Source organism: Crinia signifera, chromosome 8 (assembly GCF_055691185.1).
Source record: "Crinia signifera chromosome 8, ASM5569118v1, whole genome shotgun sequence".
Classification (NCBI taxonomy): domain Eukaryota; kingdom Metazoa; phylum Chordata; class Amphibia; order Anura; family Myobatrachidae; genus Crinia; species Crinia signifera.
The window spans coordinates 143,951,955-143,969,239 of NC_139224.1; the positions used below are offsets into that span (position 1 = coordinate 143,951,955).

At 48.1% G+C, this 17,285-nt stretch overlaps 2 protein-coding genes across 9 annotated transcripts in view; one reads left to right on the forward strand and one right to left on the reverse strand.

Annotated features, from left to right (window-relative positions):
- RABGAP1L (RAB GTPase activating protein 1 like) overlaps nt 1–8,906 on the forward strand; it is a 419,353-nt gene extending 410,447 nt beyond the window's left edge. For 3 of the 6 annotated variants that reach the window (XM_083157293.1, XM_083157294.1, XM_083157292.1), the window contains 6 exons: nt 3,451–3,561; nt 3,726–3,830; nt 5,570–5,653; nt 6,379–6,450; nt 6,543–6,731; nt 8,132–8,906. In XM_083157293.1, coding sequence (XP_083013419.1) covers nt 3,451–3,561; nt 3,726–3,830; nt 5,570–5,653; nt 6,379–6,450; nt 6,543–6,731; nt 8,132–8,308 — 738 coding nt within the window. In that variant the 3' untranslated portion in view covers nt 8,309–8,906. The remainder of the gene's footprint in view (nt 1–3,450; nt 3,562–3,725; nt 3,831–5,569; nt 5,654–6,378; nt 6,451–6,542; nt 6,732–8,131) is intronic. The other 3 variants (XM_083157295.1, XM_083157296.1, XM_083157297.1) reach the window with 1 other exon arrangement.
- Nucleotides 8,907–10,011: 1,105 nt separating this feature from the next.
- Nucleotides 10,012–17,285, reverse strand: part of DARS2 (aspartyl-tRNA synthetase 2, mitochondrial) — a 53,799-nt gene continuing 46,525 nt past the window's right edge. For all 3 annotated transcript variants that reach the window (XM_083157300.1, XM_083157301.1, XM_083157299.1), the window contains 4 exons: nt 16,139–16,357; nt 12,913–13,023; nt 12,095–12,170; nt 10,012–10,649 (listed from right to left, as the gene is read on the reverse strand). In XM_083157300.1, coding sequence (XP_083013426.1) covers nt 10,486–10,649; nt 12,095–12,170; nt 12,913–13,023; nt 16,139–16,357 — 570 coding nt within the window. In that variant the 3' untranslated portion in view covers nt 10,012–10,485. The remainder of the gene's footprint in view (nt 10,650–12,094; nt 12,171–12,912; nt 13,024–16,138; nt 16,358–17,285) is intronic.

Here is a 17,285-nt window from a genome sequence, read left to right on the forward strand (position 1 = left end):
AGGGGGGTGCTACGGGGGGTTCCGTGAATCGCGGGAGGGGGCGGCGCGAATTGCGGGAGGGGGGTCGCAAATCACAGTGGGGGGGGGGTGTGCCGTGAATCGCGGGAGGGGGGGTCGCGGGGGGCCCTTTTAATGCCGGGAGGGGGGGTCGCAGGGGTCCGGCGAATCGCGGGAGGGGAGGATGCAGGGGTCCTGCGAATCGCGGGAGGGGGCTCGCGGGAGGGAGGGGTCGCTGGGGTCCCGCGATTTGCGGGAGGGTCGCGGGGGTCCCGCGTTTCGCGGGAGGGGGTGGTCGCGGAGGTCCAGCGAATCGCGGGAGGGGGTGGTCGGGTCTGGGACGGATATTAGACTGCACTTACATCGACAGCCATTACATCGACACCATTAGTTCGACAGCTCAATAGGTCGACATGTCATTAGGTCGACATGTCATTAGGTCGACATGTCATTAGGTCGACATGTCATTAGGTCGACATGTCATTAGGTCGACATGTCATTAGGTCGACAGCTCATTAGGTCGACATGTTTTTAGGTCGACACTGCCATTAGGTCGACAGAGTCTATGTCGACAGTCAAAAGGGCGACATGGGTTTTTTCACAGTTTTTTTGGCCGAAATGTCGACACAGTCGACATGGACACAGTTTGAAGTGTACCGCAGCCGCTCGCTATGCTTCGGGCACGGTGCCTCGCTGCGCTCGGCACACTATTTTATTCTCCCACCACGCCCTAGTGGATAGTAGGGCATGAAATACCGCCTGTCGGCACATGTCGGCTCAATAAACAGTGAAAAAAACCATGTCGACCTTTTGACTGTCGACATAGACCCTGTCGACCTAATGGCAGTGTCGACCTAATGAGCTGTCGACCTAATGAGCTGTCGACCTAATGAGCTGTCGACCTAATGACATGTCGACCTAAAACCATGTCGACCTATTGAGCTGTCGAACTAATGGTGTCGATGTAATGGCTGTCGATGTAAGTGCTGTCTAACAATAGTCCGGATACCGGGGTGGTCGCGGGGGTCCCGCGAATCGCGGGAGAGGGGTCCCGCGAATCGCGGAAGGGGGGGTTCACGGGGGTCCCGCGAATCACGGGAGGGGGGGTCGCGGGGGTCCCGAGACTTGCGGGAGGGTGGAATGCGGGGGTCCTGCGAATCGCGGGAGGGGGGGGTGCGGGGTCCCGCGAATGGTGGGAGGGGGGGTCACGGGGGTTCCGCAAATCGCGGGAGGGGGGGTCACGGGGGGTCCCGCGAATCGCGGGAGGGGGGGTCGCGGGGGGTCCCGCAAATCGCGGGAGGGGGGGGTCCCGCGAATCGCGGGAGGGGGGTCGCGGGGGTCCTGGCAGAGGGTAGGGATGTGCAGGAGTAATGGTGGCTGTGGAGTAATGGTGGATGGTGGGCGTGTACTGTAGCCCTGGCTGGGCGGGGGGAGGTGATGTCAAGGGGGTGGAACGTCAGACACATGAAAGTGAAACTGTTCTACACAGGAACGTTCTCCACAGGGGTTGAGTGACAGATCTGGCTAAATATATAAGAGATGAGAAGGCCATAGTGATGGTGCACTGCATACACCAGTACTAACATGTGTAAGCTGCCAGTCCCCACCATTCTGGGGGTAGAGGAGATCAGTAGCCACTAGCGGCTGGTGCGGGAGGTGCCTACAAGATCCCGCCCCTTTTCTGATACTCCGTACATATAAAGAAGCTGAGGTGGTTATCGGTCACCTCCTCACCTGCATCATCTACAGGCCCGGCACCAACCCCCTCCTCCTCCTGGTCACCACTCTGCTCACCCTACATAGTCTCACCCCTTCCTATCAGACTGATTCACCTCCTTCCCACTCCTGTAATTGGCCACACGTGTTCCCAGTGAGCTCCCGCACTGAGCACTGCAGGACCGTCTGGTGGCTCCCGCATCCACCTTTTATATAGAAGTGCAGGTTAGTGATCTCCGGTGCTAGAAATACATATACAGTATCATCTGCAGCAGCACGTCACAGCTGTTGTAATACACCAGTAGCCTTACGTAGCACTTGAGTTCAAGGTTAATCCAAAATATCCACTGTATATAAAAATGTGTATACACACTCAGAGGGTGTAGCCTAATATACAGGCATTACCATACAGGATTTGTCCCCATGTAATTGCCAGAGCGCTCAGTGTCTATAACAAGAAGATATCCCTGCCCAGAATGATGCCCACAGGAGGCCTTTCCTAGCCCTCGTATGTGGCCATTTTCTGACCACCCTCTTTACGGTGCAGCCTGAAGGCCCAAACATCCGGGTCCTGTCCGAATTTACCACCTGCCGGTGTCACCAACTTTGTAAAGAATTCCACAGCCAAGTGCCCATGGCCCGACCTCCCTGATCCGATCCGATGCGCACGGGACCGCGCATCGGATCAGATCAGATGTCACACATCTGCGATTTTGGGACGATTTCACCCGGCTATCGGCCCAAAGTGCCGAAATCGGATGAAATCGTCCCAAAATCGCATAGTGTATGGGGGCCTTAACTTGTCATTATTGTATAATGGTGGTGGCCCGTGGACCAATGTCTGTAAGGAACATAAGAACACGAGCTCTGTCGAGCGGCACTGATTCCTGTTACTTCTGTGCTCTGATCATTGCAGCAGGAAGGTAATGTTGTGATTGCTAGTACGTCCTGAGCATTTCTGGGTATTGCACATGCTGCAGCAACAGCTTCCTGCACGGCAGTTCTCCAGGAAATAGCTCAGCCTCGTATCACAGTCAGTCAGTGCCAGCAGCAGAGCCTTCTACTAGGAAGCACAGGAGTCCCCAATCTCCAGGTAGCAGGAGGGTGAGATCCTGCACTGGTCACCGTGTGAGTATGTCCCTCTCTGGGACCTGTAGCTCATTGCCTTGCACTAGGGCAGATCCTGCAAATGGAACCAGGGAGAGGAGTCTGATTAGCTGTAAGAGGAATATATGTGAGTTTGGGTCATGTGATCGCATGTGTGTGTCTGTTCTACACCGTGCTCCGGACAGGTTTGTGCATGATGTGTCTGACTTACTGCTTCCTCCTGCCTGGTCTTGCAGTGTATTAAACAGGATGCCGCAGGACCCGCTCCTGTCCAGTGTATGTATACAGCATTGCCAGCTTTCAGTCCCACCTTACTCTATGCCCAGACTCCTGCCAGTTCTCCAGGACCACCGACTGCCCAGTGACTACACAGTCCAGCTCCTGTATCATTACAGCTCTTTGTCCTCTGTACGTGGCCTGATCAGGAGGATATGGGAGATGTAAGCACACAGCTAGGCTGTAACACCATTCTACATGTATATGAAGATAAACCTGAGAGGACTGGTCTCTAGTGCTGGCGGCGTGGATGTTATAATTCTGCTTTGTTGTGTAATGATCATACCAGATTTATTTATTTATATGGTGGTATTTCTCTATATTAACTACTGTATATGTATTGTTCTCCCACAGAGAGAGAACCGGAGGCTGCAGGAGACCAGCATGAGACTGGAGCAGGAAAACGACGACTTGGCCCATGAACTGGTCACCAGTAAGATCGCTCTCCGCAATGATTTGGACCAGGTGAGATACAGCTGTGGGATAGAGTGTGAGCTCTGCGCTCCTATCAGACGCATAAGCCAGGAAAGATCACCTGGCCACATCAGGGGTGACCTCTGTGTCTGATGTATATGAATATACAGATGTGTCCATAGCTCGGTAAGGAACTCCATGCTTTTGGTCCACAGGCAGAAGACAAGGCCGAGGTGTTAAACAAAGAGCTTCTGCTCACTAAGCAGAGACTGATAGAGGCCGAGGAGGAGAAGCGCAAACAGGAAGAGGAGACGGCGCAGGTGGGTGGCAGATGTGTGAGGGAATAATGACTTGTATAGCGAGTATATACTGTAGGCTGAACTAGGACCCATCTAGATCATATATTCAGGAGTAGCGATTTCCTAGTGTATAACTGGGCTTCAGTCTCAGGAACACTCATTCAGCACATAAGTTGCTGCAACAAGTGAGTGTGTGGCAAAAACCCAAGTGTGCCCAAAGTGCATCGCTCTGTATGTGTAAAATTATAATTATTGGGGGTTTTTAAACACTACTGCAGTATCACAAAAGGGAGAACCTAAAGCAGACACACACACACACACACACACACACACATAGAGGACGTGTAGTCGTCTCTCACACACACACACACACACAGAAGACGTGTAGTCATCTCACACACACACACACGCAATCTCACACAGCAGTTTTGAGGCGGTCTCATGCAAACACATACGCACACGAGACGTGACTCGGTCACACAGAAATATTTCCTGTTAGAGCTGTTATGGAGAAGCAGCTTCCTGTCACCTGAGTACAGATAGTGCTGATCTCTCCAGGTCCATTGTACACGTTCGGCAAGGTGTAGAAGCATCACTGACTATGTCTCAGTGCCGATACAGTGCATACACCCCGGTCTATATATCAGCCATTCAGCCCGTGTGTATGAGCGATAGAGCTGTGAACAGCAATGTTCTTAGATATATTTCCACAGCCGATGCATCTAAACATACAGTATATCGACGCATCGTGTGATGTGTAGGGGCGTAACTGCATCGGGAGCCGCCAGTGATTGACAGATTAGTGGGGATGTCAGTCCCAATGGATCGGGCAGTGCATATGGAGAACATGCTGCCTGATCCGTCTGTAGATAGACCTGTAGATATATCTATTAGTGTCTACTTCGCTTTAGAACAACTTTGAAAATAAAGAAATTCTTCGTAAATGTTCAGCTAAGTTTAGACAAATGATGGGTAATGTGGGATTTGTAGTTCCACGATTACAGCAGAACCAGGGAAGCCCTACACCCTGGAGCACTAGTTACATCACACGTGTGTGACATTGCGCTGTTCCCAGTAGTTTGGCAGTTGTGTTTCACCCTACAGCTTAGCAGCCATAGGGTGAGTTGGCGCATGCATGCCCAAATCTGTAGTACTAGTTACCAGCCCATTAACTGACCACTTGTGGGACCAGGGCTCTGTCACACTGAGGTGTGTGCGCGGGCCCGGATGGAGTTCTATCCGAACCCATCTAGTGGCCGCTGGCGCACCATAGAGGTGAGGAGCAGCATTATATAGGATTGGGGTTCATGTACTAAAGCCCCATACATATTTGTGGCGGCGTCAGTGACACAGCGGGGGTGCAGGCATCGGCGAGTGCACTTGTTGATGCCGGCTCCGAGGTGAGTGAAGGCCGGGGGGCGACGGGTGGAGTGAACTATGACCACCCTAGTCTGGACACGCTGGATGACTGAGGGGTCATTAATGATGGGCGAGAGTGTGCATCAACCACAGGTAGTGTACACACTAGGCGGCATTTCCCACAGTAATATATGGGAACGGCCATAAAACACTGAGCGATCCCCTGCACCAGCCCCCTGTCCCCCCCTTCCCTCCCCTGAGAACAAATCAATGAGTGTGGTATTCGCCGAATGCGCAGACCCCCCCCACCATTGGAAACTGGGCCCAATACGGCCCTGACGAGTAATCCTGAATCAGGCTCCTTGTGTATTTCTGCATTGACATCACTCTCTCCCTCACAGCTAAAGGAGGTGTTCCGGAAACAACTAGAAAAGGCAGAACAAGAGATTAAGAAGACAACGGCTATTATAGCGGAGTACAAACAGGTATGTCCGCTCCGATGTGATTTATGAGGTGGGATCACATAGGGGGCCGGTAGTGTTACATGGTCGCCACTTATCTGTGCACCATGATGCATGTTTCTGTGGATATATAGATGTGATAGTATGTGTGTGCGCAGGTCCTCTGCTGCGTGTGACATTAGGCGTATCTGGACCACTCCCACACATCCTCACTTTGGGCCTTATTCTGGTTCACTCTTAGAGGCAAATGCCTTCTCAAATGGACAAAACCATGTGCACTGCAGCTGGGGTAGATGTAACTTGTGCAGAGAGAATTAGATTTGGGTGGGGTTTTTCTTCAAAGTGAGATCTATACTGCAGTGTAAAAATAAAGCAGTCTGTATTTTTCCTGCACTGAAACAAAATAACTCACCCAAAGCGAAGTTTGTTTCATAGAAAAAACTAATACCCCTATCAGACATAGTACCCAGGATTTACAACCCGGATTCCATCCCGGGATTTTAGTGACCCGGAGCAATTGCCAGGTGTTTAGGATCCCGGAAAGACCCTTTCAGACATACTCTAGTCCCGGGTTGATGCGCGTTTATATGAGAAAAAAGCCCTTCACATATGTCTGAAAGTGGTATCAGAGAAAGAGAAGAACAGTAACATAAATGTCACCTTTTTGGCCAAATATATGTAATTAGAAAATGGCTGTGACATCTTTATGAAAGGTATGTGTACACGTTCCTCTCCTCTTATGTCCGCAGATATGTTCCCAGCTGAGTATGCGGCTGGAGAAGCAACAGACGGCAAGTCGGGAGGAATTGGAGATTGTCAAGGTAGGAAATGATGATTCTATATGGGAGCATCTATTGGACAACAGGTTATTGTAATCTGGGTATAATACCGTGGCTTACTCTGCTGGTTCCAGGCCAAAGTGATGTCCTGCAGTCATTGCAGCGAGATCTTCAGCAAAGAAGGCTCAGCACAGAGCGGGGGCAAGGCGGGTGACCGAGGCGATGACGACGAGAAGGACTCAATCATGAAACACCTGCGGGAGATGGAGCTGGAGCTGGCACAGACGAAGCTGCAGCTGGTAGAGGCCAAGTGCAAAATCCAGGTCAGTGCCTGTACATAATGCAGGAGGAATGTGTCCCTTGTGTTAGAATGTGTAAGTTGTTCCCGTCATGTTTCCTGATCTTATATACTCCGTACACACAATATGTCTGTGCCCAATACCTGTAACAGACGTCCCATTGGCTCCACAGTATAGGCGATAGATTTAAAGATTACAATAATTTCCATTCAGCTCCTTTTTCTGCCAGCGGTTCCCATTCTATCCCAGGCTGAATGTAGGTTATGTGCACGCTGAAGCCTAGCTTGCCTACTGTGTGAATGGCCACAAGGTTATATTCAGCAGCTACGGTATATTCCCTATGGTCACCAATGTCTAGATCTAAACAGAATATTCGTATTCTCTTTCTTAATGGCGAATGTGTGTATGGTCAGGACTTCTAATGGGAAAAGCAGCATTTACCTGGTGATATCACATTAGGGACACATTACTAATATCACACCGCCAACCCGGCATTTTGAGGGCCGGGTCATTTTGCCGCATGCAGTCTGACCCCCTTTCACACCAAGTAGGAAATGACGGGGTTAAAGCTTTTCAACGGTATGAAAGGGTCAACCCTGCTAAAGAGCAGGGTCGGCAACCCAGAATTTAAGGTCCGGGTTGATCCTTTCACACTGAAGATAAATCCAGGTTATTCAGCAAAATACTGAGTTGAAAACCTTTAACCCGCTAATTTGCTTTTTGGTGTGAAAGGAGTATGGGTTTGGTAGCAGGAGTAGCGAATACTTTGTATACTGCAGTCATGTACATCAGTGGTTCTCAACCTCAGTCCTCAAGGACCCCGAACAGTGCACATTTTCCAGGTCTCCACACACAATCACAGGTTAAATAATTAGCTCCACCGGATGTGTCAGTGACTAATGAGTGCACCTTTACACCTGCCAGGTGACCTAGAAAACGTGCACTGTTGGGGGTCCTTGAGGACCGAGGTTGAGAACCATTGATGTACATATCCTCTTTCACAGCTTCCACATAGACTGGGTAGTTTTTGCTGAATTGTGCACATTAATCCTTTGAGTACCATCGTTGGGGTGAGTGATTCTCAAAAAAACAAAAAAAACCGCCAGCGTCACTCACAGCGACTGTTCTTTTAGTATAAATAAATAAAAATACAGCAAAGTCAGTTGATTGAAGTTTAGTTAAATATTGCAAAAATAAAAAAAGAACAGTCGCTGTGAGCGGCACTAGCATTTGTAGCGGATATGTTGAGTAGCTCTCACAGCAACGTTTGCACACAATATCCAATGGCGCTGCTAGCGTGAAATATTACTGTTGACATTCTCAAGTCCACATTTCATAGACAAAATAAGTCTATTTGAGGTGTGGGTGATGAATACATAGTGCTGGTAAGGTTCCATATGTCTGACCCTTCCCTCTCTGTGCAGGAGCTGGAGCACCAGCGAGGAGCACTGCTCAACGAAATACAAGCTGCCAAAAACTCCTGGTTTAGCAAAACCCTGAACTCTATAAAAACTGCCACAGGGACCCAGCCCCCTCCACAGTCCCCACAGGGGGCGCAGGCCTCCAGCCCGGTCTTAGCCGCACCCAAGGAGAGCACATAACAGCAGGAAAGAGAACACAACAAGAGCACAAGACGATCAAACAGGAAGCAGACAACCGCAAGAAGAGGACTCGCTACGCGTCCTGGGGGTGGAGCTCACCAATATCTTCCATCACCGATGTGCCGGCTAGCTTCTTACTCTCCTTGCTGCGGTCGCATTCTGCCGCCTGTGACTGAACTTTACTTTTGGCTGCTGCCACTTTTACACTTTTTCTTTTAAAGAACTTGTATCATTTTAGTATAACGAGGGCCCTGGGGTGCCAGCCAGGGAATGACCCACTCTTGGAAACGTTAGAAGGCTTTAGCTTCGGCTGCCCGATTCATGTTCGTGTTTTGTATGTATAAAATATGACAAAATATGTTGGTGTTAAATACAAATGTTTATAAAAAAAATGCATATTTACATATTTGATCAAAAAGTTTTGACATATTGCTGCCGAAAAAAGTGCTAAATATTGTTTTTTTATTCATAATTTAGTCAATGGGGCCAGTTCGCACCCCTGGACTTTCAGGGTTGTATTGTATGCAACCTGACATTTTATTAATCCATCACAATACTATCAGTAATAAAAAAAACAAAAAAGGTCACTGCGAATACCAGTGTCTTTTCTTACTGACAAGGGAATGTGTTGTTCTGGGCTTGGGCATCAATTGATTGTTATGTAGACAAACGTGGGCATAGCGCCCAACATGACCCATTCCAGGAGGGACAAAATGCTCTGTTCCTGGACTTCCTTCCCAGTGGCAGCTGCAAAGGTGGGGCTGCACCACTGTACAAAACTCAAATAGGGGGGAAACACCTGCCAGTGAGTCATGGACTGTAATGTTTGGTGAAGTATTGGGTGGCAGTTGGTGTGACTTCCCTATTTGAATTTTGGACTGTGCTGCAGACCCTCCTCTGCAACTGACACTGGGAAGGAAGTCCAGGAACAGAGCATTTTGTGCTTCCTGGAATGGGCCATGTTGGGAGGTATGTGTGGGATTTATTTATTAAGATGGGATGTTGCTATAGGCAACCAATCAGAATTTCCATTTTTATTAGCACCTTCTAGAACAGGCATATCCAAACTATGGCCCTCCAGATGTTGTGAAATTACAAGTCCCATCATGCCTTGCTACAGTTTGCTATTTGGGAATGCTAAAATGATTGTAAGGCATGCTGGGATGTGTAGTTTCACAACAGCTGGAGGGCCGCAGTTTGGACATGCCTGTTCTAGAAGATAATATATATAATTTAATTGGTTTCCCATAGCAACTATCAGAAGGTGCTGATAAATAAGAGGTAGATTCTGATTGGTTGCCTATAGCAAGATTCCATCTTAGTAAATAAACATTTGTGAGAGCTACTGAGGGGTTTCACCAATATATGTGAGAATACAGCACTAGTCTGTAGTGTGATTAACTGGTAACATCACTGGCAGCCTGGTTCCTATGTATATTCAGCTTACAAGATGGCCGCCACGGTCTCTTGGGGGTAAATTTACTAAAGCTTCTAAAAATGAACAGAGATCTCCTTGCCCATAGCAACCAATTAGATTCTATCTATCATTTCATTTTCTAGGATGCAACAGAGAAATGATAGACAGAATCTAATAGGTGATGTTGCCCATAGCAACCAATTTTTATTACTCCTAGATGACTTGTTGAAACCTAGTTCTGCTTCTCTGTGGTGCGCGTAGTAAGCCATAGAATCCAAAGCAGTAATTATGTTTTTATAGACTTGTTGTAAACATTTATTTGTAAAAAATATATATAAAATCAGTACAAATAGTTACCCCATATAAATACACGAACCAGCAGCAGTAAGCCACAGAAGCTATTTACTATAATATAGGATCCCAGCTGTGTATCTAACAGGGAATGTGTGGCTGCAGCCAGGTCACTTTGCATGAAGAGATAATGTTGCTGAATAAGAGCAGATCTGCAGCTAGGTGGCAGTAGCGTGCAGGGTAAGACCGCCCACTGACCAACGGCTCAGCCAATGAGGCTTTGCCAGGGCTACTATAACAGGAGTTTCGGGTGGGTTATCGCTAAACCCTATAACAGGACATGGAGAATTGCCTTCACTTTTCCTCTATGATGAGATTTTTCTCTGTTTTTGGACCATGATCATCAAATCCCCTTTGTAAACCAGCCCATTCCTGGGTGTGCCGCTCCCATCAGAGTCCAGCAGCAATCTCATTTGTTAGGTGTGACCTGTATGTGATACGGCCGCAGCTCCTCCGCAGACACATAGTCGGGCGCATTACTCATAAGGTCGTAACCCCGGAACGACTTGGGGAAAGCGATCACATCACGTATACTGGAGGCTCCAACTATAATGGCAATAAGGCGATCCAAGCCTAAGATACAACACAATAAAGTTCCTTAGTGAGGAATGTGTAATGTACAAATAGACGGTACGTTAGGTGATTAGCCTTATGGGAGAAGCGTAGGGACCGGTATAACTGCCTAATAACTTACCCCCATCCTGACCAATGTATACTGACCTGCCTATGCATATACAGACTAATATCTTAACAAAGGATAGTTAACATGGTACTTGTTTCCTAGCACTGCCACCACGATTTCTATCGTGGTAATCGTGTCGGTCGCGTCGGGTGCATACCAAAACGCACACGACCGACCCGATTTCTCCATAGGCTTCAATGTTAAAATAATTTAACATTGAAGCCTATGGAGAAATCGGGTCCATCGTGTCCATAGGCTTCAATGTTAAATTATTTTAACATTGAAACGGAGTCCATTTAACATAGTTAAAAATGGGAAAAGGGCCAATATGGGCCATTTCTAATTGGGTATGGCCCCGTCATGTGTGTAAAAAATAATGGCCCCCCATTGTGGCCGCCACCCCCACGATTGACGCGAACCCGAAGCGTGGCGAGCGCAGCGAGCCCACGAGGGGCGGCGGTGCGCGTCCTCCGACCTTTTCATTCCCCTACTATCCACGTCGGCGTGGAGTTGAGAATAGATTAGTGTGGCGAGCGCAGCGAACCACCGAGCCCGAAGCGTGGCGAGCGCACGCGGATACCTGTCAAGGCCGCGAGGGACGCGTTTACCTGTGAAGGTATCCGCGTCCCCTCGCGGGGCTCGCCACACTAATCTATTCTCAACTCCACGCCGACGTGGATAGTAGGGGAATGAAAAGGTCAGAGGACGCGCACTGCCGCCGCTCGCCACGCTTCGGGTTCGCGTCAATCGTGGCGGTGGCGGCCACAATGGGGGGCCATTATTTTTTACACACATGACGGGGCCATACCCAATGAGAAATGGCCCATATTCGGCCTTTTCCCATTTTTAACTATGTTAAATGGACTCAGTTTCAATGTTAAAATAATTTAACATTGAAGCCTATGGACAAATCGGGTCCATCGCATAGGCTTCAATGTTAAAATATTTTAACATTGAAGCCTATGGGGAAATCGTGGGCTTCGCGTCGGTCGCGTCGTGTGCCTTCTCAAGGCACACGACCGACGCGATGTACCCGAGTTGTGCTTTTTTCAAAGGAAATCGCGGGCATCGTGTGCCTTAAAGTTAAGGCACACGATGCCCGCGATTGTGGCCGTGCTAGGAAACAAGTACCGTTAACATTTTAATGGACTAAAAAGAGCAGGTGTTACATTCTCGGGATAAAAGATTAGTAGAGACAATGGGCCTTATTCTAGTTCACTCTGACAAAATCCTTCTTAGATGGACAAAACCATGTGCACTGCAGGTGGGGCAGATGTTACTTGTGCAGAGAGAATTAGAATTTCTCTTTTTTTAAGAAGCTAATACATGCGCTTACCTAGAGCAATTCCTCCATGTGGGGGCGCTCCAGAATCCAGGGCTTCCAGTAGGTGCGACAGGAGACCCACATCTTCCTGCAGAGCAACACACAACTTCTAGTGTCATTATTACATATCATATACTCTTCAAAAACAAATGGTTAAGATAGATAACCAATCTTATTCCGGTTACATTGGGATTAGCATATCTTTTTTTTTTTATCCTTATATTTATGTTACCTTATGATGCACTGGACTATGGGTATTATCTATAGTGTAATGCTTTTATTAACCCCTTCACTGGTGTTTTTTTTTTTTTTTTTTTTAGGGAGCGCTCCTCACAGGGCAGGATTTCTCGGGAGATCGCTCCCTAAATAAAAAAAACCCTGCTGTGTCTCCAAGGGCTGGGCAGCACTGCTGTGCACTATATAAGCCCCTGCCCATGGCATTTCTTTTGTATACATACTGTAGATATAAACAGAATAAAATCACATTGATCATAAACAACAGAGCAATGTCACTATAGAATTAAGCACGAGTATTGAAAACCAGTCGCAACTATGCAATAATAAAGGTTCCAGGCAAAGATGGCGCACTGACTTCTCTCCAGCAATATATACACGTGTGGACATTCCTGGTTACGGGGACATAACCGCTATTGCGACCTTTCTATAAATGATCTCGCACATGAGGGATTTGCGTCACATAATGTTACTTTTCAAATGCTGCCAAATAAACAACAAATATGCCCAGGATCTGCGATGTGGCCCAGCGTAGCGACAACATGTCCAAAGTTCTGCCCAGGAATCACACTCAGACACAAGTGGATGTCACTCACCTTTAGGATGTCCCCAAGGATCCAGCGCTGAAGCTGTGAATTGTGGATACGAATGGAGCCACCTCCTACCTCGCTGCCATTAAGTACCAGATCATAGTGCTGGCTACGGACCTGACGGAGACAGGTTTAGAGTCACACGGAGGGCAAATGTCTTCATCTTGTACATAGACAGTAACGGTGGATGCAGCCACCATGCGGGCAGAACTCCTATATAGAACAGTGTAACCTGTGCATTCTATAGGACAGGGGTGGGGAACCTTTTTTCTACCGAGGGCCATTTGGAAAATTTGAAAACCCTTCGGGGGCCATATAAAAATTATCAATTATCGGCATATACGCGTGGGCATTATACACAGGGCAGCGGCATATACATGTGGGCATTATACACACTGGCAGCAGAATATACATGTGGGCATTATACACAGGGCAGCGGCATATACATGTGGGCATTATACACACTGGCAGCAGAATATACATGTGGGCATTATACACAGGGCACCGGCATATACATGTGGGCATTATACACAGGGCACCGGCATATAAATGTGGGCATAATACACAAGGGCAGCGGCATATACATGTGGGCATAATACACAAGGGCAGCGGCATATACATGTGGGCATAATACACAAGAGCAGCGGCATATACATGTGGGCATTATACACAGGGCACCGGCATATACATGTGGGCATAATACACAAGGGCAGCGGCATATACATGTGGGCATTATACACACTGGCAGCAGAATATACATGTGGGCATTATACACACTGGCAGCAGAATATACATGTGGGCATTATACACACTGGCAGCGGCATATACATGTGGGCATTATACACACGGGCAGCGGCATATACATGTGGGCATAATACACAAGGGCAGCGCCATATACATGTGGGCATTATACACACGGGCAGCGGCATATACATGTGGGCATTATACACACGGGCAGCGACATAAAAAGTGACAGTGTGGAGGAAGGGGGGGTGTCACCCCCAAACAGGTTAATGTGATTATGTCTGATTATGAGAATCAGACATAATAACATTAACCTGTTTGGGGGTGAATCCAGGGGTAAATGACAACCCCTGGATGTGTCAGTCACTGGGGAAGGGAGGGTGAGAGGAGCGGCATTGGCGGGCGCGTCTTCTGCACATCTCCCCCGCCACCCGCCCGGCTATATTATCGATTAATCAGCTGCCCGCCCGCCCGCCAATATAACTGATGTACTGTATCAGCCGCCCGCCCGCCTATATTACTGAGGTATCAGCCGCCCGCCCTCCTATATTACATACCAGGCGCCGGGGATGGCTGCTGCTGCTGCTGCCGGGGAGATGTGTAGAAGACGCGCCCTCCAATCACAGTGGCTGTGGAGGGGATGCGCCGGCAGTGATTGGCGGGCGCGTCTTCTGCACATCTCCTCGGCGGCACCAGCAGCAGCAGCCATCCCCGGCGGCTGGTATAAAATGTAGGCGGTCGGGCGGATGATACTTCTGTAGTATTGGCGGGCGGGCGGCTGTAATATAGGCAGGCGGGCGGGCCGGACAAACTGGGTGCGGGGGCCGTATCCGGCCCGCGGGCCGGAGGTTCCCCACCCCTGCTATAGGAGCAAATGGCTTATTTTTTTAGATGAATGTGTATCCCTAAGAGAAAACCTTAAATACCCTGAAAATATATATTGTAGTGAAAGGACTATACTACACATCTCTATATGCTGCGCCTTTGTGCAGCCTGTCAGCAACAAGGGTAGTTGTGTCTACTGCTTGTATATTCTGCCCAGTCTCACCCTCATGTTACATCACACACACACACACACACACACACACACACACATTTACCACTATGCCACACCCCAGAAGTACTGTAGAAAATATAAAGGGATTCTTCGGAAGAGAAGGAAAACAATGGCACCACTGCTGCATGGGCAGCTTGGCAAGTTGGATAACTAGTATCATTATTCAAACGGCAAAGTCCTACAGCAAGAATATAGGACAAATCTATAATCACTAAGTGTGCTACACATTAGGGGTCAGTACGAGGAAACATTATAGGCACACATATCTTTAGGACAACAAAGAAAGTGCAATTATGTGGATCACCGACCTAAAATATTCATTATCTCGAAATACACTTATTACACACAGCCGCCGGCCTTACGGTCCTAGCACAGCGACCATCACCAAGTACCAATACAGGTAGGTGTATGGATGGATAATAAAGTGCTGTCAGTACTGTGGTTGGTGATACATGGCACATTTATAGGACTGGTAAGTGTGTTGGTATATATATTGGTGAAACATGGCACATCTATAGGACTGGTAAGCGTGTTGTTATATATATATATTGGTGATACATGGCACATCTATAGGACTGGTAAGCGTGTTGTTATATATATTGGTGATACATGGCACATCTATAGGACTGGTAAGCGTGTTGTTATATATATATATTGGTGATACATGGCACATCTATAGGACTGGTAAGCGTGTTGTTATATATATTGGTGATACATGGCACATCTATAGGACTGGTAAGCATTTTGGTATATATATTGGTGACACATGGCACATCTATAGGACTGGTAAGCGTGTTGGTACATATATTGGTGTTGGTATTTGGATGGTGATACATGGCACATCTATAGGACAGGTAAGCGTGTTGGTATATATATTGGTGATACATGGCACATCTATAGGACTGGTAAGCGTGTTGGTATATATATTGGTGATACATGGCACATCTATAGGACAGGTAAGCATGTTGGTATATATATTGGTGATACATGGCACATCTATAGGACTGGTAAGCGTGTTGGTACATATATTGGTGTTGGTATTTGGATGGTGATACATGGCACATCTATAGGACAGGTAAGCGTGTTGGTATATATATTGGTGATACATGACACATCTATAGGACCGGTAAGCGTGTTGGTATATATATTGGTGATACATGGCACATCTATAGGACTGGTAAGCATGTTGGTATATATATATTGGTGATACATGGCACATCTATAGGACTGGTAAGCGTGTTGGTATATATATTGGTGATACATGGCACATCTATAGGACTGGTAAGCATGTTGATATATATATATATATATTGGTGATACATGGCACATTTATAGGACGGGTAAGCGTGTTGGTATATATATTGGTGATGGTGATACATGGCACGTCTATAAGATGGGACAGTTAGACATACTGGTATTGGAGGCTGGTACCTTAGCTGGGTCTGTGTGTAGAAGCTCCATGTCTTCTGGATGAGGAGCGGTGAATGGGTGATGCGCAGACTCCAGCTCTTCGGCTTTGTCTTCTTTAGGCAGAAAAAGCGGAAAGTCCACCACCCACAGGAAATGGACAGCATTGGGGTCACGCAGAGACACCCCACATTCTTCCAGGTTAGAGGCAACTTCCAGCCGCAGCTTCCCTAGAGCAGTGCACTATGGGAGAAAAAGAAACAAAAGAATGGTGGTTTATTATTTGGATGGTATAGGATAACTCATCGACTGCCAGCACCATGTCCCAATACACCCGGGGGCGGTTTGTGAAGACTGGGAACAGTGGGAACCTGGCAAGAACAACACTCCCCCACAAACCCACACACACTATGGCAGCATCCATATGTGACCCCAAGATCCTTAGACTCGAACAGAAGATTGTGCTCTGCGAGTATCTGCAATCATATTGTTCATATAAAAAGAAAACTTCCCTCCCTGCCTATATGCCACAGCGGAGTGATACCAAGAGCCATATGTAACAGGTGCGGGACGCTGGTCCGAGATTGTCCTGCATCCAAATACACCAGAAAACTAGGAGCCCATTACATAGGTCCCAGGTGTATGGTAGACGTACACCTTCAGCATGGGATAATAGCAAAGAACATTCCATACATCTGGTATCAAACGCTGTAGCGAGTGAGACGGCTCTGGCTCCCTCCTCATCCTCATATTGCTGGATATGGCTGAGCATCTTCATCAGGTTACTATCTCCTAGCTACTATCTGCTCAGGTGATGGTGTGTGCCCGAATATCCATGGTTAGGGGTGCTGGATGACTGCCCTTCAGGGGAAATCCTGGCAGTCAGTATCCAGGCATCGGAATCACGGCTGCCAGTGCTCCAACAGGGGGGATCCCGACTGACAGGGGCTATTCTCCCTTGTGGGGGTCCACAACCCCCATAGAGGGAAACAGAAACTGAGGCGAGCAAAGCGAACCACCAAGCCCGCAGCGTGGCGGGTGAAGTGAGCTTGCAAGGGGCTTCTTTGCACTTGCCCCCTGCCGGAGCACCGGCAGTCGGGATTGTGATGTCTGGATACTGACCGCTGGGATCCCCCCTGTCAGAGCCCTATCCCACCATTGTTAGTGGCTA